Raw genomic sequence first — 15767 nt, forward strand, 5'->3', positions numbered from 1 at the left:
ATTAATTGTACATGGAGGAGATAAAGTTCTTTTTTTCCTCCTCTTTCTTCAGAACCTCCCAATTCTCTTGATCTAAATGGTTCCCATCCCAGAAGGATAAAGCTCAGTGCTCCAAATATCAATCTTTCTTTGGACCAGAGTGAAGGGTCTGTACTTTCTGATGATAATTTGGATACACCAGATGAAATTGACATCAATGTAGATGACCTTGACACTCCTGATGAAGCAGACTCTTTTGAATACACTGGACAAGGTAATGTTCTAGATTGTACATGCAGATTTCATCTGTTTCTTTCCTGCTTACATGATCAGTCTCATGTCTGTCAGGCTATGAATATGGTTAAAACATCTGAAAGTTAATGCTAGGTGTCCAGATAGTTTTATTGTCTGCTGTTTTTTAACCTCTCTTCCCCTGTGTAAAGTAATACATTGCTACTTATGCGGAGTGCAGAAAAACATAGAACAGCTGATCAAATAAGTAAAGCTACCTAGACAGACTCAAATTCAAAGTTTTGTCTTTGACCAGTACCATAGGACTTACCTGAAAAGAGTTGTTCAGGAAGGAGAAAGCAGTTGCTCTCTATTGTAGAAGGCAATCACAGTGTGATGAGAGAGGTTTTTTGTTAGTGAGAAAAGTCTTTGTCTACTCCTGTGTATGATTAGAAAGCTGAGACATGGAAGGTGTGTGCGTAGCATGAGAAAACTAGATCTGGTGGTGGAACAACAGAATTCTTTGTTCCACCAATTTAAATATGCTTTCTCAGCAGGGCTAGTTGTACAGTGTAGATGCACCCTGAAGTGTGGAATGGATAGTTCAGTCATCCTTCAATACTAATGATTTTCTCTCATGGGGTGTAGAAGTGTTTTACACCATCTTACTTAGACTCATGATGTATGACATAGTGTTCACACTCATTCCCTCCTAGTACCTTAAGAACTGTACGAACTGTACTCACTAATGGCATAATGTAAAGATCATAAGCTATTTCAGGGGAAAATGAGTGTGATCATTCTGCAATCTACAACAGAAAGAAGCTTTAAAAATGGATCCATTTAAACTAAATTTTCCCTTGCATTTAAATTCTCTGTTGGTACTGAGGTCACTATAATTTAAAAATTGTATGCTCTTTGGAGCATACAAGAACAGTTGCATCAGTTTGAGTGATATTGCCAAAGAGACATTACTGTGTATTCAATCGTGCATGAGCATTTCTAATGTCACTTCTCATTAGAAAGCTGATTTCCTTACGATAGATGCAGAGCATAGGGCTGAGTTGCTTGATGGTTAGAATATTTTGTGGCAAAGGTTAAAACTAACACGTACACACACAGAGGAGCAGTGTGCTTGCAGTTTTCAGACTGTTGTGACCACTGTGTGAGAGCAAAAATCTCTGTCTGCAGTGGAACAGATTGTGCCTTTTAAGCCCTCAAGTAAATAAATTCAACTCCAGTGATTTTAGTGCCAGTTGTATGGCAAGCATTATTTGTCAGCTTTTTTTCTACTTTCTAAATGTGATGGTTTGTTCAATTACTAAGATTGAACCATTTTCCTCTAAAAACTAAGTCCTAAGAGTGCAAGGTTCCTGTGGTTTGGTGGCATTTTGACAGTTGTGCAGCTTGATTTTAGACATACTTAATAGGTAAAATTAATGAGGGCATCTAAGTCCTCCACTTAGATGAGCCAGGTGCAGAGAGCAGAAAAGGAAAAACATCATGTTTTATCAAAATAAGCCAGCAATAAAAACTGTCACTACAAGTATATGTATGTGCCCATAGGTTCTGTGTGTGTAGATGTATATACACAGTATACTTATTCCAGATTTCATAAATTATTTCATTCTTATGATAAACCGGTGTGTGTTAAGAATCATGTACTTCAATTTGTGTGAGTAGTTTAAGAAGCAGTATTAATCAAAGAGGCATCTGAAAATAAATCAGTGCATAGAAAAATTTGAGGGCTTCCGTGAAACACTGTGTTCTTCTTATCAAATAAAATAACTTCTCGTAGTTACTTCTGAGCTCTCGTAGATCTTTGGTATTTTCAAATAAGATGTCTCATCATCTTTTTATGTATACACATGTATTTCATTATATACCTCACTATATATTTATGTACTGTTACCTCACTATTGATTTACATGATCAAATTCTGCCCTTACTTATGACTGCAGAGCCAGAATTATACTTTAAAAAGAACTGTTGATTTTATATATTTACTTCAAATATGTGTAATGTATAAAATGTACAAAATCTTTACTATGAAGATAAATTAATAATATGGACACAGCCACAAGGCAAAGTTGCTTCAGCAAGAATAGTGCAAAAAGCAAATTTTTTCCCCACATTAAAAAGAGTATGTTGTAACAATAACTAAAGAAGGAAATCAAATAACTCCACTTTTCATGTCACTTTCTCTGTAACCAGCCACTAAGTTTGAAAAACTGGAATGCGATTCAATTTGTTGCTAAGAGCCATCTTATCAATGTACCATGGAAATATAGATTTTGTTAATTACTTCACAGCTTTTCTGAAAAAAAAGATTATTCAGCAGAGAGGATGCGCTAAGAGACTTCATAGTCTCTTGTCAGCCATGCAGCTTTTTTATTGTAATCATTGTGTCTGTGGTCTACATATACCTGTTCTCTCACGTGTGTTGGTATAAGTAGGCCAGATTGCCTGGCTCCTCTGTACCTCACATCTGGGAGGGAAATGGGGTTTAACCTCAACTGAAAGGTCCTGGGGAAGGCAAATACAGTGCTTATTTTGTGAGGAGTCAACATCATCTTATGACTGAAGGAGAGAAAGACGTGTATTCTCCATGTTTGCTCGTGCCAGATGTGAAGAGATTGGAGGCAAACTGGGAAAAAGTTAAGAATCTGTACCTCTGTGGTAATTTATTCTGTAGATAAGAAGTATTGCTATGTTCACTTTTACTTCCCTATTTTGCTTTCTAGCATAGTTCTCATGCCTGCCACACAAAGATTTTTAAAGACCTACAGGGCAGTACCTCTAGTGAGCAGCTGATCATTTTTACTAACTGGATGCAAGTATCTTGTGGAGATATTCTGCATGATGATAATTGCTGCTGTTCTTTTTATGTTCATAATAATGAAAAGTTTTTAAAAATTGGAAATTTTCATTTACTGACTGTAATATAACCAAATTCTGCTTTTATTTGTATCATTGCTGTAAAAGTCCAGTTGATTTCAGTCATGTGTTTCAAATGTATCAAACAAAATATTTAGAGCTTTTACAGTAAAATGTAATACATAAATTTTCATTTTTCAGAAGAGCAGACTGCTACTAAGAATGCTTCTCAGGAGGAGTCTGAATCAATTCCAGAGTACACTGCTGAAGAAGAGCGAGAGGACAACAGGTTATGGAGAACAGTGGTTATTGGAGAACAAGAACAAAGAATTGATATGAAAGTGATTGAACCTTACAAAAAGGTCATTTCACATGGAGGTAGGAAAATCCTGAATGCATTATTTAGATTGATGTTAAAAAATAATGCTTTATTGAGTGTGATTTAGTTCTATTTTAGTTCAGCTATCATACTGGTAAAGGGAGAGAGAAGTGTTTTTTTTTCAGCTATGGCTGAAATCAACCCAGCTTTCAATTCAGTTTAGCAAAGACTAATGAGTATTTTAAATATAAAGCAATTTCAGGAGCAAGAAATTACCTGACATATATGTATTACTAATATTCTGGTCATTGTAGGCTAAAACTGTCTTAGAACAAGGGAAAAAAATTTTGCACAGAAAAAAAAATTAGAACTTCAATCTGTGGATTTTGGCAAACACTTTTGCATGAAGAAGTTCCCTGTGATTTGCTGAATGATGTATGTGGGTGCACAGATTTAAACGAGTGGCAAAAGAGAAAAAAAAGCAGTTTTCTCTGTGGTGTCTGTTATCTGGCTAAGCTCCTTAATGTTATTTTTCTGCCATTTATAGTTGTCAGCAGATAGCATTTCATCTGCAACTGTTGGTTAGGGGTTTTTGGGTGGGGTTTTTTTTATGTAATTTGTTAATGGTTATCAACCAGCATATCAAACATTTAAAGTAGGAGAATTACCTCATGTGCTTGCTATATAGCCTTCTTTGCTCATCTGCTTCCTAACCTCCTCAGAGAATTTGTAGTTCTAGTGTTACTAGCACACTTCTGTATAAATGAATTCAAATGGTTAAATATTACTACAGCTGTTGAAGGAAGAATATGAAACAAGTCTTTCTAACTGCTACTAAGCGCCTTTTCCTTGGTGTCTCAGGTTTAGATTATATTTGGATTCTATATGTTTGGGGGACACTGCTTGCCACCTGTTAAGTAAGGTATTAAGTAAGCATGAATTGTTCTATTCCTGCAAAAACTGAGGCAAGTAATTTAGCATCTCAAGAGGTAAGATTTATGAGTTTATATGAGGATGCTTCTGTTACAGTGTTGCTGATCTATAACATCATTTAAAGGTAAATGAGTGTTTTCAGTACATTTTCAGTGTGGAATCTCTATCCGATAAAAGTGACATAAATAAATTGTGGTTAATCATATTACCTGAGGATGTGGTCCTCAAAATCACACATTTACATTAAAAGCAGCTAAATGCTAGCCTACATATGTTCACAGTGGCCAGTGTGCAGAAGGTATAGTCTGAATTAATAAAGACATTTAAACCTCCAAGCATTTTCCCATTGTAACAACACCAACTAAGATTTATGAATGCAATGACACCTCAGACACAGTTTAGCAAACAGACACAGATGGCATAATTTAGGAAACAAACATAAAATATTTTGAGGCCTTGCTAATGGTGTTTATTTATATGTTTTTGTATGCTGTAATCTAGTAGGTATATTTGTGGTGAAAACTGTCATGTACAGTTCTACTAGATGCTGATGTATACAGTTCTACTAGCTTTTATGAAAAATAGATACCAATCCATTTTAGTGAATGGAGAAGTAGCTCTTAACTGAGCACTGCTTGAGCTTTACTGTTGAGTAGGGACTACTTCCAGTGGCAGACAACTCTGACGGCAACTATGAAGTATGTAATAATGCACAGTCTAGGGATGGGAGTCAAGGTCATTGAGCTCAGCTATCAGTGTGAAATAATCAGGATTCAAATTTTACATGGCTGACATTGTTTGATCACTCTAAGATAAAGAACATTACATTTGCTTACCTTTTGAATGCATCAGTAACAACTTAGTTACTGGTCAGTAACTTAGCCATTGTAAAAGAAATGGTGTGAAATATAATAATTTACACCACTGACTAAGTTGGAAATTTTGCTTGAAGTCTAGCCATATGAAGGCAGGTTAAGGACTGGATTAAATGCTGTGTTTATGAAGTGAGAGACTGAGGATGAGGAAACAAAATAATCTTGATGCATGGATCATGGAAAAAGGGAAATATAACCCCCATTTTCAAGAAGGGGAAAATGGATGACCCAGGGAATTACAGACCAGTCAGTCTCACCTCTGTGCCTGGCAAAATCTTGGAGCAGATTCTCCTGGAGGGCATACTAAGGCACATGAAAATCAACAAGGTGCTTGGTGACAGCCAGCATGGCTTCACTAAGGGGAAATCCTGCCTGACCAATTTGGTGGCCTTCTATGATGGGGCTCCAGAACTGATGGACAGGGGTAGAGCAGTTGATGTCATCTAGCTGGACTTGTGTAAAGCGTTCGACACTGTCCCGCATGACATCCTTGTCTCTGAATTGGAGAGACATCAATTTGATGGATGGACCACTCAGTGGATAAAGAACTGGCTGGATGGCCGCACACGAAGAGTTGTGGTCAATGGCTCAATGTCCAGCTGGAGACCAGTAAGGAGTGGCGTCCCTCAGGGATCGGTGTTGGGACCGGTCTTGTTCAACATCTTTGTCGCTGACATGAACAGTGGGATTGAGTGCGCCCTCAGCAAGCTTGCTGATGACACCAAGCTGTGTGGTTCGGTTGATACGCTGGAGGGAAGGAATGCCATCCAGAGGGACCTTGACATGCTTGTGAGCTGGGCTGTCAGCCTTATGAAGTTCAACCATGCCAAGGGCAAGGTCCTACACCTGGGTTGCAGCAATCCCAGGCACAGCTACAGGTTGGGCAGAGAAGAGATTCAGAGCAACCCTGCAGAGAGGGACTTGGGGGTGTTGGTCGATGAGAAACTGAACGTGAGCCAGCTTCAGTGTGCGCTTGCAGCCCAGAAAGCCAACCGTATCCTGGGCTGCATCAAAAGGAGAGTGACCAGCAGGTCAAAGGAGGTGATCCTGCCCCTTTACTCTGCTCTCATGAGACCTCACTTGCAGTATTGTGCGCAGTTCTGGTGTCCTCAACATAAAAAGGACATGGAAGTATTGGAACAAGTCCAGAGCAGGGCCACGAGGATGATCAGGGGGCTGGAGCACCTCCTGTATGAAGACAGGCTGAGGAAGTTGGGGCTGTTGAGCCTGGGGAAGAGAAGGCTGCGTGGAGACCTCATAGCAGCCTTCCAGTAGCTGAAAAGGGCCTCCAGGGATGCTGGGGAGGGACTCTTCATTAGAGACTGTAGTGATAGGACAAGGGGTAATGGGTTAAAACTTAAACAGGTGAAGTTTAGACTGGGTATAAGGAGGAAATTCCTAACTGTTAGGGTGGTGAGGCATTGGAATGGGTTGTCCCGGGAGGTTGTGAATGCTCCATCCCTGGTGGTGTTCAAGACCAGGTTGGACGAGGCCTTGGGTGATATGACTTAGCGTGAGGTGTCCCTGCCCATGGCAGGGGGGTTGGAAGTGGATGATCTTAGGGTCCTTTCCAACCCTTACTATTCTATGATATGATGTTCCATGTGATGGCAATACTTCAGTGTCTTTGGAGTGCTTTAGGAAGCCAGGAAAATTTCCTTTAATCTCAAGATTAAGAACAGATTCTGGTTAAAATTAGTGAATTGGAAATCAGGCCAAGCATGTCTTGATGATTCAGTGATCTACTGAACATTCCTCCCTGCCAAATGATACAGAACACCAAATGCAGAATCTAGACTGTAGCCACAAAATAGGAAAAAAGAGAGTAGAATTGGCAGTCTAAGTGTGAGATTTCCTTCCATATATGTTAACAGATAAATTTCTTAGGGATCTGTCTCGTTGCGTAGGCTGACTGCGGATTTGGGCAAATGGCTTTTTCTGGCATCTAGTGATGAATTAAAAAGCACTTCTCCCTTGGGTGAACATTCCTTGTCTATGAGCATACATAAGAAAAAGTGGCTTAGATTTATCTGTGGGTTTTTCTTCTGTGTGTTGTTAGGTGACATCTGCACATAATCATTTTGCTTTACATGAACTGCAAACTGTGCTGTGTAATTTAGTGAACACACCTGCCATGATGTGCTCTCGCTGCCAAAATCTTGAGCCAGCTGGACAGGTTGCTTTATGTGGCATGATATAAATTGTCCTGAAAGTCTTTCAAGGTTTTTTAAACTAATGCAAGGGAGGAGATCTCCTCCCTGTTTGTAAAGCTGAGGGGGGAAAAATACTGCTTTGTTGCATAATTTAGCTGAGCTGGTCTAGGATGAGATAGGTGAAACGAGTACTGTCTCTTTGAAAGTACGTAGGTCTGTTGAGAAAACAGAAACGTAACAGCTACTAGTATTAAGGATGAGTGTGGGAAGTGGAGTTCTTTTGAAAAGACTGTTATACTCTTTCATGTCTTAAAAATTGAGGACGCTGGAAGCAGGACTGGACTTTCTTCTGCCTACCTGTGTACATCCTTGCTAGACAGTGCAATGCTGCTCTTTGAATTTGATCTTGACATCTTCACTGGGACAACAAAGTCAATCAACTGTATGTATATCTGTAGATATGATGTTCATGGATCCTAACATGAGCTGGAGCTATGACATACACACTATGTCACATGGATTAAAGTGGGATATCCACACTGCCCTTTGGCTTAGCTCTCCTGCCCACCTGTGTCCTCCAACAGGATGGAGAGAAACACTGCACTGTGGAACTGGAGAAGACACCGGGCATATGCTGGGCTACCATTATAGTGGCTAGTGGCTTCTCTGGCTCTGGAAGCCCAGTTATAAACTAGCTGGCCTTTGGCATCTTGAAGACATTAAAAAAGCTACTTCACAATGCCAGGAAGACGGGCAATGCCAAGTTCGTAGAACAGTGGACTTAAGACTAAGGACAGAAGGCTTCCTGCAGTGTCCAAATGATTCTTCAGTGGATGAGGTGTAGGCTAGCTAGCATTCTCGACTCGATGTTGGTGTTACCAACAACAGTATATATTATTATCTTATCCAATGCAATATACCTACCAAATTGAACTCAGAAATAAATAAATCCAACATAACAACTTAAGCAGGTTGCTTTGCCAAGACTTGATTTGAAACAATATGGCTCGAGGCAGGAGGCTTGCTTCTGACATGTACATTTTTCTTTGAGAATCTTACCCTTCTTTTGCTCCCCTTTGTAAGTCAGGAAGCAGTAGTGTTTTTCTGTCTTTAAGGAACAGCTGAGAGCCCTAAATGGAATGCGCTTGTATGCATGTCCTTATGACTGGTGATAGGATTCAGATTAATCAACTGTGGTTCTCCTTGGCATGGAAGGCCTCATGGGCAAGTGCCTTGAAGCACTCATTTTGTCAGACATACTAGATTCTTCAAAGATCTCTACAAAGCCATGTAAGAAATTACTTCCTTGACATAAACATCATCTCCTTGTTTCAGCTAGCTGAGAAAAAAACACCTCTCTCACTCTTCCCTGATTGGCACTTGTAGATTGTGTGTCATCTGCTTCTTTCCACACAGAATTTTGCTTTGCTTGTCTGGCCACAATGCAAGAGTATTTGAGGGTTGGATACTGCTGTCTAGTATCCAAAAAGCACTGTAAGTCTTAAAATCTCCTCATGAAAATGTTGCCTAAGTGCCAGTGTTATCCTTTATTTTGTCAGGAATGTGTTTCCATCTTTGAGGGAGACTCAGGGTTTCCTTCACAAACATTGTGATCTCTCACTCATAGTTTCTCATAGCCTCTTTTGAAAGGTTTTCAGTACATTCTCTAAGTACATCCAGCTTCTATCTCTGTATGGCATTAGTGCTATCTACCTACAACCATTTCTTCAGCATCTTTATAAATTGTCTCCTGATTGTATGTATATATTAAACAAAACTGAAATGCAGTTTTATTTATTTAAGGGTGGTGAGGCACAGGAATGGGTTGCCCAGGGAAGTTGTGAATGCTTCAGCCCTGGTGATGTTCAAGGCCAGGTTGGACAGAGCCTTGGGTGACATGGTTTAGTGTGAGGTGTCCCTGCCCATGGCAGGGCGGTTGGAACTTGATGATCTTAAGGTCCTTTCCAACCCTAACTGTTCTGTGATTCTATTTATTGTTATGCAGTTGTATTTATTATTAATAATACAGAGATCTGTAACAGCTGCAAAGGATTGTGGAGAAGATCAGCCAGCATTAATCCATCATTAAAAAAAAAAAAAGAAAAATTATTTTGGGGTAACAAGCAACTGCCCTGGACCCCAGAACAGAAGTGCTGCAGCTTTGAGGGTTTACAGCCATCATTAAGCAGTGGTGCAGTCCAGTGATTGCCAGTATTGGACAACTGGAGTGTCCAAGGTGAAAAAGTATTTTACACTGAACTTGCAGCAAGTTATTTAACTGATCCCCAGGAGTTTTTAAGATATAGTGGAGTGCAGTCGTAACTGTAATATCCTGAGATCATTGCAGCTGGGCAAGCCAACTTATATTGGATTGTGAGACTTTAAGAAACGTCATTCAGAAGATGCAGCGTAACAAATGTACGATATTTTCCTTAGCCCCTTGTTCCTGACTCTAAGGTGAGCATTCAGCTCATGATTGCCCCAGAGATGCAATGAACCAGGAGTTCAGATAAGATTGTATTACTTACAAGGCTTTTTTGCTGGTCTCTGTAAAAAGTTTACTGATACTTGTTCTAAGTGTGTTTTTCAGGAATTCAACATAACTGAGTATTCTGCTTGCTTATCACTTGATGATATTTCATACATTTTTTGTCTTCTTCAGTAGTAGACATAGTAGCTCTATTCCAGAACTTCGAGATTTCTTTTCACATTTATCTTGTTAAGAGCCTTTAACAAAGACAAAAATGCCTTTTCCTTTTTTTTTCCACAGGATACTATGGTGATGGTCTGAATGCTATCATTGTGTTTGCAGCATGCTTCTTGCCAGACAGCAGTAGAACTGATTACAACTATGTCATGGAAAATCTTTTCCTGTGAGTGATATGTAAGCAATGGCACAGAGTCTTTTGAGGTAGTACTCATAATTATGTAGTGAGAGATAACCTGTCTTTAATTAAGAGGTAATTTTGACCATTGGAAGGGGAGTCATCTGAATGACAAGAATAATAGTTTTAGATTAACTGTTCAATAGAGTATTATTTTAGTATTCTTTTCTTACTCACCATCCCAAATAAAGGCATATGTGTCAGGACCAAATCTGACTGCAGTATCTCCCTAAATTTCAAGGAATGTGCAGTATCTTCAACTTCTTAGGCCTACAACCATTGCACTGTTTTACTAGTGATTTCCAGCCCTTTATAATAGTCAGCAGGTTCTTAGGCCACCAAACTGTTTTTCACTGTTTATTATATATTATCATATATATACATTATCACTGTATGTAATATTTTTAATATATGTTGTAGCTGTCTTTAGGAGTCACAGGACCACTTTGTGACAGTAGTTTCAAAAATACAGAATAAATTACAGTTGCTGACACAAACAGCTCTAAGTATTTTTCCTGACTCCAGCTGCTTCTGCTTCAGCTAAAAGTGTCAGAGGCCAGTTGAGTGGTACACAGATTTGGCCACATGAACCCAAATTTATGACAGCAAAATTACTGCTAATAGCAACTTGTTTTGACAGCCAGAAATTGCGTAGGCAGTACTCCCCTGAAGTGCCTCCAGCTATTTGTACTTACAGCTGTTAAAAAATCAATCCTTCCAGCATTTTCTATGCTAAAATCCAGTAAGTCATTTCTAAAGCCAGCAGAGGCCTAGCTTTCACCATTTGCAGCTCACCAAGAGCACAGGCCCAGTCTCCTTAAAACTCCACTTCTTGAAGGTGCATGGTTACAGTCAATGCCTTCAACATTGCGTCTATGTATGAAAAATGAGAGTGCTTTAGTTCCAAGTCAGACCACCTGCCAGTGTTTGTCTGGTAAAGGCTTTAAGAGCCCAGCGTCATCCACAGTAATTGATTTACACCGTACCCAGTGATTCAGAGGGGAGGAGTTGCTACAGTGGCTTTGACTTTATAGCTAGGAGCAAAGCTGAAGCTGAGAGAAACTGTGACTGACATTTAATGGTTTTCTTTGACTTCACCCAAGACCCTTGTCCATAGGTAAAGCAAACGGTAAATGGACTTTGCAGACAGAGCTTTTTCAAGTCTTAAGAGACTTTTCCACATCACTTGAGGACATTGCCAAAGACGACTTCATAACTTACTGTCTTTTTCTAGTGTAGCAGTATAAGAGAGAGTTCAGGTTGGGTGTGAACCTTCAGCTTATGTTAAGGTTTATAGAGTGTTAGTTCTCTGTAAGACAAGGAAAAGGGAAAGCCAGATCACCCCTTTCTTTCAGTTGTAGGTCAGTGAATTGCATTGAAATAGAGGGAGTGCGACAGTTCACAACATACCTAACAACTTAGATACTTAAATATTTGAGAATTTTTTACTATTGAATTATATAGGGGTCTGGAGGAACCTGCAAATCATTAAATCTCTTCCCAATTTTTATACAGCATATTTCCAATAGATAATCATGCACTTGCAGTATATATGACACCTCTAGTTTCTGATTAACAACTGTTTTCAATTGTTCCTCAGTTTTGCATTTACTTTCCCTTCTGGTTTCCCTGCATTTCCAGTTACCTTGTTCCTATTTGTTACCTTCCTAATCCTATAAAACTGTCTTTGAAAAGTTAGGTTTGAGACAAAACTCTTAAGACAGCGTCTTCTACAGCACTTGCAGATGATGCAGAACTACTCAGAACATTCTGCTGTTTCATTTGTGGCTGCCTGATACAGTCTAGAGATTTAAATATTTTTAAATGAATTGCAACCTGAAAGACTGTACTTTGAAAACCAAACACAGCACTTTTTGCTTTCAGAGTGAGTGAATTGTTCTAGTAAATAACGAAAAGTGTGTCCATCTTTTCAAATAATGAAGAAGTCACCTCATTACCAAATAATAGAAAATTACCAGTTAGGTAAGGTTTGCAAGAGAGCTCAGCGTGCCTAAAATGGAAGATGATCTGATTCATCCCACAGTGAATAAGAGCTGCTGAATGAAAGTGTGTGAGATAAGTGAGATCTCACTAAAAAATAGCAGAGATATTTTGTTTTGTAATACTCCTCTTATACCTGATGAACAGTAGGCATGATTGTTCTTACTACAATTGATTGTTCATACTGTTTGGAGCTCCCTTTGCACCTAGGCCAAACATAGATATTTTCAGACTGTTTCTATAACTGAAAGTCTTGTAGTGTTTTGAGAAATACTTATACACACTTTTCTGTATGTTTCAATATCTAAATGTCTTTAAAGCACTAGATGTTATGTGGAAGGGCTAATTTCATAATCCGTCAAATAATCAGTAGGTTCAGTTAAATCAGGCTTTTTCCATCAGGACGGCCATACATCCCCCACTTTGATATTTCACCATTAGACATGAGCTTTTACAAGTGCATGCAAAGGCAGCGAATGCACAACTGCAGGGTGAGAAAGAGAGCAGTGAGAAGAATTGAGTAGTTATTTAGATGGGATTTATCAAATGCATGGAACTAGCCAGTTAATGTCTGCCTGCTTTATGTACAGGTAAAGTATCACTCTTGTTGGTGAGAAACAGATTTCCTACTATTCACCGAATTGCAGAATCATAGAATGGTTTGGGTTGGAAGGGACCTTAAGATCATCTCCAGCCCCCCTGCCATGGGCAGAGACATCTTCCACTAGACCAGGTTTCTCTAAGCCTTGTCCAGCCTGGCCTTGAACACTTCCAGGGATGGAGCAGCCTCAGCTTCTCTGGCCAGTCTGTTCCAGTGCCTCACCACCCTCACAGGGAAGAACTCCATCCTAATATCTTACCTAAATCTCCCCTTTTTCCATTTAAAGCCATTGCACCTTGTCTTGCCCCTCCATACCCTTGTAAAAAGCCCCTCTCCAGATTACCTGTAGTCCCCCTTTAGGTACTGGTCTCCCCTGAGCCTTCTTTTAAAGAAACTGCATCTTAAGGAATTTAAGTGTCAGATTAGACTATGAGTCATTCCCATACACCTGTGAAAGGGGCCATTATGCTTAGGGAATAGAACTACCTTTTTTATTAAGCACACTCCAGCATTCAGGTTTTTAAGGTGTGACCCCTGATTTTTCACTGTAGTTTTTGCATAGACTTGCCTTCTTGGGATGGATAGGACAGAGAACAATTTGAACATACCTGTGATAACAACTCCTAAATGGGGTTTGGACTACTGAGTGGAGCATCTGCATATGTAGTCCCAGACAAGAATTTAAAACTACCCTTTCATTTGACTAAGTACTGTGCTCTTCTAGGAGAGTCAAGAGCACTGTTCTATATGAATTATTGTTGCTGGCCTGGGGAGTTTAATGAGTGTTTGGAGTGTTTTGCTCACAAAATGAAGTGGTCATGGAGTGAGTGCTCTGTCACATCAGAATGCAGGTTGATGGACAAGTTTTATCAGCCTTGAGATTCAAAGTATTTGTAGTTGTCACTCAGAGTCTCAGTAGCACTAGCGTGTGGATCACAGGAATCATAAACAAGTATCTTCTCCTCACCCGTATTTTTTCACTGAACAAACATATTTTTATTATTGTTGTTGTTATGCTCTTTACTGTGGGGGTGGTGAGGCACTGGCACAGGTTGCCCAGAGAAGTTGTGGCTGCCCCATCCCTGGAAGTGTTCAAGGCCGGGTTGGACGAGGCTTGGAGCAACCTGGTCTAGTGGAAGGTGTCCCTGCCTGTGACAGGGGATTGCAAGCAGATGATCTTTAAGGTCCCTTCCAACCCAAACCATTTCAGGGTTCTATGGTTCTATGGGTAATAGTGAAGTTTCTCAACAATTAATTTCAGAAGTTCATGGAACTTTGCATAGTCCTGCCACACTCTCCCTTTCCTTAAATCTCTCACGATTTAATGCCCTATTAAGAAAAAGCAAAGTCACCTGTGAGATTTGAAAACTTACTATGAAACTCCACCTGTGTAAGGAAACTCCAGATTTCTGAAGATGCAGATAAGGTTGTGGTTTTCTAGTTATATGTCTACAGGTAGCGTGGTGACCAGTGCTAAATGTTTGCATTGGTTTAAAAGAAAAGTAAATGCTATCTTGTCATAAACTGCTTTTAGTCTGCCTTAACTTAGTCATAGCAGACTGATTTAGTTGGGGCTTAAGTGGGTAATGTATAATATATGCTCACTTATTCCTGTACTTTCATCAGCTACGTAATCAGTACTTTAGAGCTTATGGTGGCTGAAGACTATATGATTGTCTACTTGAATGGAGCAACACCAAGAAGCAGGATGCCTGGACTGGGCTGGATGAAAAGATGTTACCAGATGATTGATCGACGGTGAGTAGTATTTTCCTTTCTGATCGGCATTATTGTAAATGCTGTCAGTTTCTGTTACTCATTTCTAGGACAGTGTTCACTGTCTATGATCTTCCTGTATTTTGTATGGATTTTTAAAAAAAATTATTTTTTACTTAGGTTACGGAAGAATTTGAAATCATTTATAATTGTTCATCCGTCATGGTTTATCAGGACAATTCTGGCTGTGACACGACCTTTTATAAGGTATGTAATATATACCAGTGATTTTCTGTGTCCCTGAGAATATAGAAGCACCCTAAATCATCAGACATGCCTGTTAATCCTTCATGGAAGAATACTCATTTTCCAGTTCATGTTGGCATTTTGGTAGTTGAAGTTGACTTTCTTAAATGAAAAAAAAAAACAAACCCAAAAGTTATTTATACGAGTATCTAGTTGCAGGCGTTATAGTCTGCAACTATTAAACCTATTGAAAACTATTAAAAACAAACTATATAAAATATTAAACCTCTATATTTATGCAGAACTTGGCATTCAGTTCCTTAAAGTTGTCTTTGTTCCAAGCCCAGCTAGAAGACATGTAGAAAAGCGATCTGCATGTAATGATGGTCACGTCATTAAAAAAAAATCCTGGCTACTGGACTAGACTAAGCTACAATTCTGCATTTGGAAAGGTAGTTGCTGCTTATACAAGAGGACTGCCAGCACCCTGAGCTGTTTGAATGCAAAGGAGTTCTGGCTTGAAAAAGAAAGGTTTAATGCCACCAAGAACAATGCTTTGATTAGTAAAAAAGCAAAGAAATGTTACAGACCCAGAAGATCTTAGAAGTTGTTGAAGATGATGAGCAAGTATGCAGTTGAAATCCTGAAATAGGCAGGAGCAGACTCACAGGTGTGAGAAAGAGTTGCTTCAGGCAAGAGAAGCAGCATCAACTATAGGAACCATAGAGTGAATAAGATACCTCAGAGCGGTCTGTCCCTAGGCTGCAGATGAGGAGACTGGAGGTGACTATTGCAGGGTGCTCTATCCTGACAGGGTAGCACTGGGATCCGGAAGCACAGGAGTTCTCCCATTGCTGCCAAAGTGCGACAGGCATAGTGTCATAAAGAACCTTCTACTTTTAGACATGATGTCTTTAATACCAAGTAGAAAGTGTCAATTAAAAATACCAG

At 39.5% G+C, this 15767-nt stretch overlaps 1 protein-coding gene across 6 annotated transcripts in view; it reads left to right on the forward strand.

Moving 5' to 3' along the window:
- Positions 1-15767, forward strand: part of PRUNE2 (prune homolog 2 with BCH domain) — a 136836-nt gene that overhangs the window by 108867 nt on the left and 12202 nt on the right. For all 6 annotated transcript variants that reach the window (XM_062641163.1, XM_062641180.1, XM_062641170.1 and 3 more), the window contains 5 exons: positions 53-253; positions 3289-3465; positions 10138-10240; positions 14481-14612; positions 14751-14837. In XM_062641163.1, coding sequence (XP_062497147.1) covers positions 53-253; positions 3289-3465; positions 10138-10240; positions 14481-14612; positions 14751-14837 — 700 coding nt within the window. The remainder of the gene's footprint in view (positions 1-52; positions 254-3288; positions 3466-10137; positions 10241-14480; positions 14613-14750; positions 14838-15767) is intronic.

This window comes from Pezoporus occidentalis, unplaced genomic scaffold (assembly GCF_034315485.1).
Source record: "Pezoporus occidentalis ecotype Australia unplaced genomic scaffold, CSIRO_AGI_Poc_V1 ctg117, whole genome shotgun sequence".
Classification (NCBI taxonomy): domain Eukaryota; kingdom Metazoa; phylum Chordata; class Aves; order Psittaciformes; family Psittacidae; genus Pezoporus; species Pezoporus occidentalis.